Raw genomic sequence first — 13,579 nt, 5'->3', positions numbered from 1 at the left:
AAGTGATTCTATTACAAAAATTTTTGTAAATTACTTTGGATCATTGTGGGTGGAAACCACTCGATAATTGTAGAATAAGTATTATTACTACCATGAAACTTAAAGTTCCTTTTGAAGTTTGTAGGATAAATGATGGGCACTGCAGGTAACGTAATAATTTTTAGAAAAACATAGGCCCAGGTGGCAGAATTTGGATCCTGGTCTGGATTTCAAACCCTCTAAAATGTAGATGTATTTGGATCTGGGATTCTCTTTCTGCTCGTTACTTAGGCACCTGCAGCAAAATTCAGTGCAGACTCCAAACACCCTCAAAGGCCAAGAGAGTTTGGGTTGGGGCCCATTTCTTTTTCATGGTACCTACCTGGTCTACTTGTATTTCCTTCAGGAAAAATATGGTAACAAACAAACAATTTCTGTATAACGTGCATGTTGTCTGGCTTGGAGATAAGGTGCAATACTCTATATAAGGTCTAATGTTTTACTTTAAGGTTGATTAATCACACAAAGAAGCTAATGGAGAAAGAAGAAAAACTTTGCATTAAAATTCTTCAGACATTACGGGAAATGCTCGACAAGAAAGACAGCTTTGCGGAAGAGGTACTGCTGCCCTTTTAATATTAAAAATAAAACTTTCATCATGGCATTTTCAGCAGAATGTTATAACTCTTAACTCCTCACATGTTACAGGTAATACATTGTCTCTGAAACACAAGTTACATCATAGAAATTTAGTCCCCTTTTCCTGACACTCCTGGCCCATCGCAGTCCACGTGTTGACTAGAGTCAGTTTCAAGTGTCCAATTCATCCTTTCTCCCTCCCGCCTGGGATCCCAGCCCTTTATAGTCAGTAAGCATTTTTGCAGCTGAAGGTGTGGTAGGAAGTAGGTAATGTTTAATGAGATGTACCACCTGGGGGGTGGGGGGGGAGTGAAATCGACTCTATGCTCTCTACAATGCCTACTGATTTCTGTATCTGCTAACATCCCCCTTGTTTAGCTCCAGAACTATTTCTTCTCTCAACATCTAGGTTTCCAAATGCCCCTTTGATCTTACATGCACCTTAGGGTCATGGTGACTGGACCCTGGTTTTCATAACAATTGGTCCATGGCTAGAGGTTTTAAACTCATTCAAAATCCATCTGTCTTGACAAATTTTTCACGTATAGTTGTATAGTTTCCTCTCACTGGTATTTCTTATCATTCATTCTTGATATTAATGCTACTTTATATTAAAATGAATCATAGTGATTAATTCATCTGTCACAGAAATCATTTATGTTTGTCAAAATCAGCACCTATAGTCAAGTATATACACTGGAATCACTTTAAGAAAAATTGTTGACCTCATTTCTCCTCTCCTTGCCCCCATGCGCCGGTATGTTCAGATTTTGATATTATGCTGGTCATCCATTTTACAGTACCTAGCAGAATTATCAATCAGGATATACCAGGTAGTTTAATTTTGAATATAACACTCCTAATGATGAAGGGAAGATTTTGTGTGTAGCGAGATGGGTACATATTTCTGGGTCATTTGGATTTTACACCTTAAGTTCCATGTCTCAGTACTGTCATAAGACAACAATACTTCAGTTTCTTCTCTTATGGTAGATAAGGCATATATGAGAAATATGGTGTATTCACAGTGTATGTGTTTTGATTATACACTGTTTTGATTTCAACATATGTCACACAAAAAGAACATTTTGCCCAGGCTCTAGGCAGCCTAGTAGATAGTTTAAAAAAACAACAACAACCCAGTCAAACCAAAACCTTTCTCTTCATAAAAACAACCCATCCACAAAGAGTGAATTTACCTCCTCCTCACCTCCTGCAAAGAATTTTGCTCCAAGAGCAATGCACTCAGTCCATGGCAGATAGTGATTTGTTTTGGTGTTGTAGCAAAATTTTCATGGCTGAATCATATATTATTATTATTATTATTATTATTCATTCGTATTCAAACAGCCTTAATGCTTACATCCCCATGAGTAACATGTAAAAACAAAATTTCCTTTTGAAACTGTTCACATTGGGGAACTATGCTAAGCCTTTCCAAAATAGCCACATACCCACCAGAAAATAAGACCTCAGAAAAAGAAGGAAAGAGAAGACAATACCTTACTTTATAGATATTCAGCAAAGGCTTGTCTGATCAGATACACCTTTTACCCTGTCCTGGAGGCTGATCCACTGAGATTAAGGCAAACCACCAGAGGGCGTAAGTTCCACAGTTAGGGATCCTTTAACAAGACAGCCTGGCTTTCAGTCCTCAAGAGTGCACATCTGGGACTTCAGCAAATGCAGCTCAGTTGTGCATTGTTATCTTGACAGTGCATAGGGAGATGGTACATGTTAATGGTTTTAGGGAAAAAATAAAAGACTGATATCCCCCCTATCCCCTAAATGCTGTTCTTTCTGAGACCCATGAATTTTATAGTGGAGAAGGATAATAAACCAAAACATGTGACTTACTGTATGGTTTCGCAAGTCCTTTCCTCACTTACCACTCTTGGGAGTCATAGCTTACGTTATGGACTTCAGAAAGGCTAAAAATAGCACAGTGAGCTGCCTTTCTTGTGTACTTTTCCAGCTTTCCATGAAACAGTACATTACTGCATGCAATTGTATTTTGTGTGATCGAAATACTGAAAAATACAGAATTAGGGTACATGGGGGGCCAAATGAACTTTTGACAGCAGAAGGCCTGAATGTACGTTAATCATGAGTCTGTATTTTGTTCTGTACTGTATTTGGAGCATTACATTGGGCACAAACTATAAACTTTCAGGTAAAGATTATTGCAGAACTTCTCATGATTAGAAGCCAGGAGAGAATCATAATGCAATCTATTGATCAGTTATACTTGTGTGGGCCCCATTACTTTACTGTCTGAGCCCCTCACAATCTTAAATATAATTATCCTCACCTTACCCTCGGGAGATAAGATGTTATCATCACCCCTGTTTTATAGAGAGGGAACTAATGCACAGAGAAACTAAGTGACTGTCTTTTTAAAGGTTTCAGTGGTAGCCGTGTTACTTTGTATCACCAAAAAAAACGAGGAGTCCTTGTGGCACCTTAGAGACTAACAGGTTTATTTGAGCATAAGCTTTCGTGGGCTAGAACCCACTTCATCAGATGGCTGAACTTTGTGACTTTGTCCTCACCCACAACTATTGCAGATTTGGGGACAATTTATACGTTCAAGTCAGTGGAACTGCTATGGGTACCCGCATAGCCCCTCAATATGCCAACATTTTTATGGCTGACTTAGAACAACGCTTCCTCAGGTCTCGTCCCCTTACGCCCCTATTCGACTTGCACTACATTGATGACATATTCATCATCTGGACCCATGGGAAGGAGGCCCTTGAGGAATTCCACCAAGATTTCAACGATTTCCACCCTACCATCAACCTCAGCCTGGACCAGTCCACACAAGAGGTCCACTTCCTAGACACTACAGTGCTAATAAGCAATGGTCACATAAATACCACCCTATACCGGAAACCTACTGACTGCTATACTTACCTACATGCCTCCAGCTTTCATCCAGACCACATCACACAATCCATTGTCTGCAGCCAAGCTCTAAGATACAACCACATTTGCTCCGATCCCTCAGACAGAGACAAACACCTACAGAATCTCTATCAAGCATTCTTAAAACTGCAATACCCACCTGGTGAAGTGAAGAAACAGATTGACAGAACCAGAAGAGTACCGAGAAGTCACCTACTACAAGACAGGCCCAACAAAGAAAGTAACAGAACGCCACTAGCCGTCACCTTCAGCCCCCAACTAAAACCTCTCCAGCGCATCATCAAGGATCTACAACCTATCCTGAAGGACAATCCCTCACTCTCTCAGACCTTGGGAGACCGGCCAGTCCTCGTTTACAGACAGCCCCCCCAACCTGAAGCAAATACTCACCAGCAACTACACACCACACAACAAAAACACCAACCCAAGAACCAAACCCTGCTACAAACCCCGGTGCCAACTCTTTCCACATATCTATTCAAGGGACTCCATCATAGTACGTAACCACATCAGCCACACCATCCAGGGCTCATTCACCTGCACATCTACCAATGTGATATATGCCATCATGTGCCAGCAATGCCCCTCTGCCATGTACATTGGCCAAACCGGACAGTGTCTACACAAAAGAATAAATGGACACAAATCTGACATCAGGAATCATAACATTCAAAAACCAGTAGGAGAACACTTCAATCTCTCTGGTCACTCAATAACAGAGTGGCAATTCTTCAACAAAAAAACTTCGAAAACAGACTCCAACGTGAAGCTGCAGAACTGGAATTAATTTGCAAACTGGATACCATCAGATCAGGCCTGAATAAAGACTGGGAGTGGTTGGGTCATTACAAAACCTAAACTTAATTTCCCCAATACTAATTTCTCCCTACTGTTACTCACACCTTCTTGTCAACTGTCTGTAATGGGCCACTCTCTTCAAACGTTATTTCTCCTCCCTTGGTATCCTACAGTTAATTGATTTATCTCGTTAGACTGACTTATCACTTGGTAAAGCAACCCACATCCTTTCATGTATTTATACCTGCTCCTGTATCTTTTACTTCATACATCTGATGAAGTGGGTTCTAGCCCACTAAAGCTTATGCCCAAATATATTTGTTAGTCTCTAAGGTGCCACAAGGACTCCTCGTTTTTTGGGGTTTTTTTTGTCTTTTTAAACTTTCTTTAGAAAATTTAAGAGCTTGATTTCTTTTTATTCCCTCCATCCCCCCCAAAATGGCTTAATACAAATTGTATTGGGACTATAGATGTTCATATACATTCACTTCTAGAACACTAATAAAACATAGCAAGCTAATGAGGTGGTGGTATGTAGTAGGCTGGTGCTTCTGAAAAGACAAAGAATGCTGGGAGGGTTTATGGCAAAGTTTCCCAAGATGTGGGACAATACCCATGGGGTGTCATGGAAGATGTATACATTTAAGCTGGGTATGCCTTTACCAACACATGGTGAAGTTGTGGAGGGGTTGGATGGGGAGGCCTGTCAGTTTCATATACCTGAAAGGAAGCTCCACTTTCAAAAGTGTGGTTTGGGGAATTACAGTAATAATGGGCTATAAAACCTCTTGGTCATTGATTTGACTTCAATAGGTAATGACAGAAAGCTGTTAACACCGTAAGTCTCAGTTCAACACTTGGTGAATCACTAGCAAAATTAGTGCCTTGCTGACTGGGCATGAAGACTGAAGTCTCCTTTTGCTTCTTTAGGCAGTCTTTCCAGGGCAATGTTGCAAACTTTGGTAAGGCATTATGGGAGGAAGCTTGTGCTACCATTGCCCAGGCTGCGATTGTGTGGTGGATAAAAGTGGGCTTTGATTTCCACAAGTTTTTTTTTTTTTTTTTTTAATGGGAGAAATAGATTAAAGAGAATAGGATTTTGTATTCGCTCTGTCCTGTCAAAGTTTTGATTTGAGTTCAGTTCAAGCTTTGTGTGAAATCTGAGGTCAGTTCTTACTGCAGCCACAGTTCCATCTCTGCTGTTGAATGGGTAAAATTTTCAAAAGTGCCTAAGTGACTTAAGCACATAAGTCCCATTACCGAAAACACCTAACTGACCTAGGAGCCTGGTCCCATTGACTTTCAAGGGAATCCTAAGAGCTTGGTGCTTCTGAAAAATTTACCCTCTGGATTATGTGAGTATGTATATGTAATGTATTCATATCGTGATATTATATGTGCTTACTGTGATATTCGTTAACTGACGGATATGTTTAACAAATGGTAGTACATTTTGAAATGCACGGTAGAATGGTAGGAACCAAACATGCAACTCTCACTTACGCTAATAGTTCCCACTAAATTTAATAGTATTACTTGCATGAATAAAGACTATATGCAGAAGTAAGGGCTTCTTATGCTATGGAACACATTTTATACTGTTTTTCCAGGTTTAGATGTTGAACCACAGTATGAATGAAAAATAAGAGCACTGTTTAAGTATCAGTGGGAAGGAAAAAACCTACAAGCTGTTTAATTGTCTATCAAAAATATGAGTACCTCTACTTTTTTACCTTTTTTGGAATACTCCTGAAAATGATTGCCCCACTTCTAAAACGTTTTCACTGTTTCTTTTTCTACCACGCAACTAGATTTCTAGCTCTATGTGGTGAAATATTAAGATTTCTTTATTAACCTTTTAGCTACACAATGGGCAGGTCTACTCTATAGCTGGGATCGACCCTCTGAGATCGATCCACCGGCAGTCGATTTAGCGGGTCTAGTGAAGACCTGCCAAATCGACAGCAGATCGCTCTCCAGTCGACCCCTGTACTCTATCCCTGATGAGAAAAGTAAGGTAAGTCGATGGGAGAGTTTCTCCTGTCGACCCTCTGCGGTGTAGACCCCGTGGTAACTCGACCTAAGGTACGTCGACTCAAGCTACGTTATTCACATAGCTGGAGTTGCGTGGCGTAGGTCGACTTACCGTGGTAGTGTAGACATAGCCAATGTTAACAACCCTTTGCTTCTTGTTTTAGCAGTGACAACAACAACAAAGAAACAGGTTAGAAATCTTTTTACAAATGTACATTATTCCCTTAAGAATCTGTAGGTCACCTGTTGTGGTAATATTTGCTGCCTTTCTAAGGGCCTGATTCTTTTCAGTTGATATCAGTGGCAAAACTCCAATGATTTAATTAAGAGGCACATTCCAGATTCTTCCCTCATGTACATGAAACCGAAGGGAGTTGGGTCCCTTTATCTGTTGGGAAAAATGTCTCCCCATATCCCTTAGTAATCAGTTGGTGTTCCTGTGAGCTACAGCAGTATCCCATTGTTGTTGCTGTTGTTTAAATCAAATAAGCTCTTAACTTAACGTGCACTCCATGATCTAGTCTAGTTCATTCTAGATCACTTTACTTATTTGCATGTATTGAATTAAGCAGTATTCAGATAAATCACAATAAATGTAGGCAAAAATCAATGGAAACAGGAATAATTCTGAAAATGTCAGCCTGTTGTGGAGTGGAGTGTAATTTAAAGAGACTTTATTATTTCAAGTGGCAGGGAGAGGAATTCCCTGACCTGTGTTACTAATAACAGTTTGGATTAGCAGCGCTGCAAGTATTTAAAAAAATCAAATTTAATTTTCACCACTTTTATGCTGTTTTGTTTTGTTTGTGCTCTCCTTTAAGAAAGACGGTGCGCTAGCCAATTTCAGTTTTATTTCCAGTTAGTGGCCCAAAAATTGCTCACTTTACTCTTTGATTTAGCTCACTGTGTTTTTCAGATAGTTTGCTTCAATGCTGGGGTTGCAAACGCTATAGGGAATATTTAAATCCAATCTAAAAACTTCTAATTGAAAATTCAAAAACCCAGTGATATTTATTACTATTGGGTTTTGTGAAACATTTTAAAACGTACTGTAAAACACCCTAAACTGACAATATCCCTTCAAGGTCTTTCTAACATAAAATCTTTTTGCTGTAGAAAAAGAAAATATTGGATTTGGAAACGAGAAAGTATTTAAATATGTAAGAAGTCACGAGCAATCAGCAATACATTTATAAGCAACTAGAGTACACCTTGAGTGGGGTTTTAGAACATAAGGTAGAAGGTCAAATGACTTTTAACCACCTAAGAAGTACAATGAAACTGTAGAAATTCACCACTTGGATTGACTTTTCTGTTATTATCTAATGGAGTTTATAAATGAAAGTAAGGGAAAGCATCAGACCCGTGCATTTATTGGATATCATTGGCAGAGGGATGATGTCATTGACAGCCAATCAGAGAGGACCATTAGTGATCAGTATTCAATAGAGATTTCATAATATGCTGACATCAGTGCAACCTTCTACTTTAGTGGTTTCATAGGTCACCTGCTTGCTGATTGTTTCCTGCCTGTCATCATCATATTGCCTCATTCTAATCTGGAAAGTGCTTACAGATGTTGACTGATTCGATGGAGTTTAATGAAAAACTGAAAAGATTTGGCTTTTAAATGCATGGCTTGGTCCAATACCCTGTTGGGTTCCTGTGTGCTTGTTCTAGTGCTTGTAGCTTGTAGATGAGATTCATACATTAAAAGTCAAATTATAAATAAATGGTAGGGGCCAATGAGGACCGATACAGACATCTGGATTTTTTGGACCCATAACCATGCCTTTACCTGTCTGTTATAAACATTAAAATATGATACAAACAAGGCAGGGCATTGAAGAAAAGGCTCAAAGGTTCAAAGAAAAGGCTGAATTTCTTCTATATGCCTATTTCTCAGCACCACATGAGCCTATGGCAGGGACCAGGGCTACCCAATGAGAGCCCTTCTCTTAGATGAATTACCCCAGTGGCTGTTGCAATAGGACAACCCCAAGGGTGTGTGGAGTGCCCTGTGGGCCCCGTTCTGCAATCCCATGCTGGCTAGGAAGGCTAGTGTATGCCTTTACTTAGACATTCAAGAAGCCAAGGTAGTGTATGTGGTATGTCGATTTAAGCAACAAGATGCGACAGTTTGGTTGGGGCCGTTCTCTGACATTCAAGATAATTTCATGTGACACTGATGGCTTATACAAAGTTGTGTGTTCTGCAGGGCCTGAGGCTGAGCCACTGTGTTAAGACGGAGATTTCAGTCTCTTCTGTTGCAATGACTGAACGAAGCAACTAATTTTAAGCAGCAGTCATGTGAGTGTGTTGGGATACATATGACCAAACACAAAGTACTTTCAAATCCCCTACATATGGTAATTTCTCACCATACCCACATTGTGGCACTTTAAAAGGAAAAGAAATAAAAAGTACGGAGAAACAAATCAACACAATTTGACTCTTCCCCCCCCCCCCACTCTAAGTTCCAAGCTGTAATAATTAAGGAAACAGATACCGAAGAGCATGTGATGTTTGTGTATTAACTAAGTGTTGTTGGCCATGATGTCATCCACTGACATCATCCACTGAAGCATACTGTCATTGCATATTTGTGTGTAAAAATGTGCCAGACACACACACACACACATACTCACTCACTCACTCACTCACTCACTCACTCTCCTCTTCACCCCCCGCCCCCATGGTCTGCAGTAATCTTGCGGCATTATGTAACATATAGTGTTTGGGACCATTACAGTAGACTACCGCACTACTGTATTTATAAGGTAAAGTCCTTGAGTGTCCTACTGGACTATGTTCATTTCTTTAATATTTATAGAGATGTTTATTATTTGTCCATTGCAATAATCTCTAAGTGCATCTTCGTAATCTTCGGGGGGGGGGGAAAACTCCATAATGACAATTTTGTTCTTAGAGGCAGTAATAATAGACAAGCCTCCCTGTTCCCCTTAATATATGTCCCTTAAAACCTCCTCACTGAACCCAAGATTAAGCAGATGTTTGAACAAATTGATGAGGTTGGCACTGACCTCCTGAAGGTCAAGAAATACAGCAGGCTCTGGTGGAGCGTAGAGGAGGCAAGCGCTACAGCAAAGAACTTTGCATCACGAATGCTCGACAGAGTTAAAAGCTAGGAATGGTCCGCAGACGCACCTCTGCTAATCTAATAATTAAGAATGGTGCCCAGAGAGAAGTATTCTCATACGGTAAGTAGCCAGCTCAGGGAATATGTAGGGCTTTATAGATTAAAACGAACACTGGATTATCCTCAGAAATGCTTAAAAAGCCATTCTTCTACTTGGAATCGGGTAAGGTGCTCACTGTGGCCTGCTTCAAGGATAGCCTCAAGCAGAGCACGTTGTGCTAATCCACCCGGAGCTGACAAAGGAAAAAATATTTGCCCGGTCCATAACTGAAATGAGAAGTCAGGACCACAACTCTGCCAACCACGGATAGCAAAAGGCACATCTGGTCCCTATTGCAATGGGCGGCCCTGATCCAGCAGAGCACTAATGCACATGATTAACTTCCAGTACATATATCCATTGACTTCTGCTTGTGTGCTGACACTTAAACAGATGCTTAATTGCTATTTTGCATCATCATCTGTGATGATTTTGCCTCTTTTACTATAACTGTTAGTTGCCACTATTATCCAAAATATATTGCTCATTTCCAAAGAGTTAACACTACTTGCACCCTTTCAGCAGCAAATAATACAGTAAGAAATAATGCTTCCTGGTCTTCACTTTTCCTCTCTCTGTCCTAAAAAACTTGATGTTTTGGGGTGGGTTTTTTTTTGGCATTCTCTAAAGTTGTAACCAAATCCAGTTGTAGGATACCATGTGCAATATCTTTCTCAAGACTGAGAAAACATATGGATGTAAATGTGCTGCTTCCTATAGACAGTAATCTCTCAATAAGACATATTCTATTCCTTTCTCATAATATATTTGAAGCTGTTAGTCAGAACTGTTTCAAAATTACAGTTATTAATCTCCAAATTCTGACCGTTATAAGATCCAAAAGAATTTGGAATTTATCTTCTTTCTTCTCCACATATAAAGTACATTTCACCCCCATGGGATTGTAAAATAAATTTGTTGTTGTTTTCTGTAAACTCTTAATTTTGAAAACACCATCGAAAGCACAAACAAACAGAAGTTGTTTGATACTATTTCCAGTTTTCCAAGCACCTGTGTACCAAATACTGCCTTAGGTTGCATACACACAGATCCCATTGATTCAAGATACATTACATATGAAAAAAATAGGATTGGGATATTTGTAAGTGCATTCCTATCTATGGAGGATCCAAAACCCAGTAAAGTAGATGGACAGACTTCAATGGGTTTTGAACCAGGCCCTATTACTCCTGCTATTGATTAGAAGTCATTGGGATAGGGGAAAGCTGTTAACCAGTGAAACCTTCACCAAGATTTGGGTAAAATCCAGTTCACCTTATTTATGTATATAAACTCATGGACATCAACACGACTACTGTGTTAGAAACAGCAATGAGATGTTTGCCCCTTTTTTCTTCGAATGCTAGTCGTAATAATTTCACTAAATACTTCTAGTTGTCTGGAATTCAAATAACAGGCCCACCATAGCTAGTTAGATCAAGCACTGCATCATCAAAGCAATTGCAGTTACAGATAAATCAATTCCAGAAAGAATCAGACTTCTCTGGCAGGGTTTTTTTTTTTTAATGGCAGATGCATGAAGCATCTAAGTGTTTTTAGGAAGCTAGAATAAATTCCTAGTGATGGATTAGGGGGTATAGGGAGGTGAGATGGTCAAAGGAGCATAATAAATTAATTTATAACAAGGCTCTGTAGTTTAGCACATGGACCCTCCCCTCTATATGTGTGAAAATAAATAGTATATATTTTGATACCTTACTCCCTTTCAATTTCTCTTTCTCGTGAGAACTGCATTACCTGAAATGTGGAGTTAAGTTACTTGGTAGGGATTTTAATGTGCACGATATGTGGTGTTCTAAAAGGAATAGATGTTGCTGAACACCCTGTGAACGATCTTCTGTGCATTAATGCTCTCTGAGTCACTGCAAACAATGGAAATGTAATTTCCGTGGCCACCCATTTTTAAGTGATCGTGGCACTTGTTTAAAGTGTCATCACTGGAGACTTGAGTCCTCTGGTGATTAGGGTGACCAGATGTCCCGATTTTATAGGGACAGTCCCAATTTTTGGGTCTTTCTTATATAGGCTCCTATTACCCCCTCCACCCCGTCCCGATTTTTCACACTTGCTGTCTGGTCACCCTACTGGTGATCCACAGAACTGGAGCAACACAGGCAGCTACAGCACAAACTTTCCCACCCTGCCTTGCTAAGGTGCCTTCCAGGGAGGGACCACATTATGGATATGGGGACAGAACCAAATTGCAGACAACCTGGAGTTTGGGATAGCCGTGGTTTTACCTGTACGTTTAAAATTAAAAGAGAATAAAAGCCCCACAGGGCACATTCAAAGATAGGGCTGGCGTTGTCCCCTGAACATCTCCTGCATGCTTACTTCCTTGCCACCACGTGAGTTAACCTCTTCTTCTAGATTGCAAGCCAGCAGAATGCTGAGGAGGGCTTTCATGCAATGGTTGCCATTAAAAAAGTCCACATTTACTAGCAACTACCATGCTATGGTATTTGAGTGACTGTAGCTATTTTCCTTAGTGCCGCATTTCTCTAGCCTTACTATCTCAGGCACCAGTCTGTGGCAACTGTGGACTTCTACAGTATGACCCCGGGGTCTCTAGGAGAGGCTCAGCTATCTGTCTTCGCACCAGTGGACTCATTTTACAGTCAGATGTCTGCAGCACACAGAGGGTGAGAGAGGAAATGTCTGCTCTAATTTTCAGCTCCCTTGGGAGGGGAGGGTGGATGGGTCTTGTTGACTGTCACAAATTTAATGTTGCTGTATTTAATAGGTTAGCGCAACAGCCCTGTTTGTACTTCGCAGTTGCACCAGATATAGCAGTGAGCAGAATTTGATGCACTGTATTAAGGATAGCCAATGAATATTTATGATAGTCCTAGGGAGCCAGTAATAAAAATGAAATCGGCATGATGCCACTAGCTCCAAATCTTTGACCTGTTTTAAGAGGAAGTAGAATAAAAAACAGGATAATGGACTTACGATAGTGGAATGGTTAGTTAGGGTTGGTTAGAGCAATGAGAAGAGTTAAGCTTTTGTCACTTTTGCAGAAGTCTCTGTAGTCTGAGACGTATGACTCAGCAGTATGCTTTCAGGAATCTAGTTTACATGGAAAATCTCAGTTGATCGTATTTTTTTTAATTAAATAAAAAAATGTACCTCTCTTTTAGATGTCGGGGTAGACTGTGCCCTTGTCTTACTCAGCCAAGCAGAGGAATGAGGAGGAGCAAGGCCTCCCTCCATCCTACCCACTCCTTTGCTTGTGCTCTGATTATGAAGCACAATCCCGGCTCTCCAGATACTTCTCCTGCAAGCAAATGGGTGGGATGGGGGCGAGGAGGCGGTGGGGGCCTTGGCTCCGTTCACTCAGGGGATGTCTACACTGCAGTTAGACACCCGGGGCCAGCCCATGTCAGCTGGCTCGGGCTAAGGGGCTGTTTAATTGCAGCGTAGACATTCGGGCTGGAGCCCAGGCTCTAGGACTCGGTGAGGTGGAAGAGCGCTCTACACAACAATTAAACAGCCCCTTAGCTCGAGCCCAAAGCAACTAGCACTGGCCAGCCGTGGGTGTCTAATTGCAGTGTAGACACACCCTCACTGCCAGAGTTACGCAGACAGACACCAGGTGATCACCAAGTGATCAGCACCTTTTAAATAGCTGCAGGAGCTCACTCAATGCCCCCAAGCAAGAGAGGAGTGGGGCTGCTCCTGGGGCACAGGCCCAAGAGTCTGTCGAGCCATAAATGATAGAAAAAATGAAAAATGGCTATTTTCTGATTGGTTTCCCGCGTGTGTGATTTCACTGATTACATTTGGCCAGTGCTTAGTCCATAATGTAGTTTCAAGAGCAAGTATACTCTGTATTTGACTTTGAAAAGCAGCTGTTGTGCAAACCCAGTCAGTGCTTCTGATGAGGCTTTTCCCCTGTCTGTGTTGCCTGGGAGGAATGCCTGGATGCTATTGCCAGCTGGGTGGGTCACAGCTGCTTGGTCTTCAGTCCCAGGAAAACA

At 40.8% G+C, this 13,579-nt stretch overlaps 1 protein-coding gene across 1 annotated transcript in view; it reads left to right on the top strand.

Moving 5' to 3' along the window:
- ITPR2 (inositol 1,4,5-trisphosphate receptor type 2) overlaps positions 1–13,579 on the top strand; it is a 346,451-nt gene that overhangs the window by 199,252 nt on the left and 133,620 nt on the right. Inside the window, exon 37 of the mRNA XM_026652241.2 lies at positions 489–597. Within this exon, the coding sequence (XP_026508026.1) occupies positions 489–597 (109 nt within the window). The remainder of the gene's footprint in view (positions 1–488; positions 598–13,579) is intronic.

This window comes from Terrapene carolina, unplaced genomic scaffold, assembly GCF_002925995.2.
Source record: "Terrapene carolina triunguis isolate 2854851 unplaced genomic scaffold, T_m_triunguis-2.0 Scaffold112, whole genome shotgun sequence".
Taxonomy (NCBI): Eukaryota; Metazoa; Chordata; order Testudines; family Emydidae; genus Terrapene; species Terrapene triunguis.
Note: the sequence above shows the minus strand (reverse complement) of the source record. Positions and strands in the feature narration are given on the sequence as shown.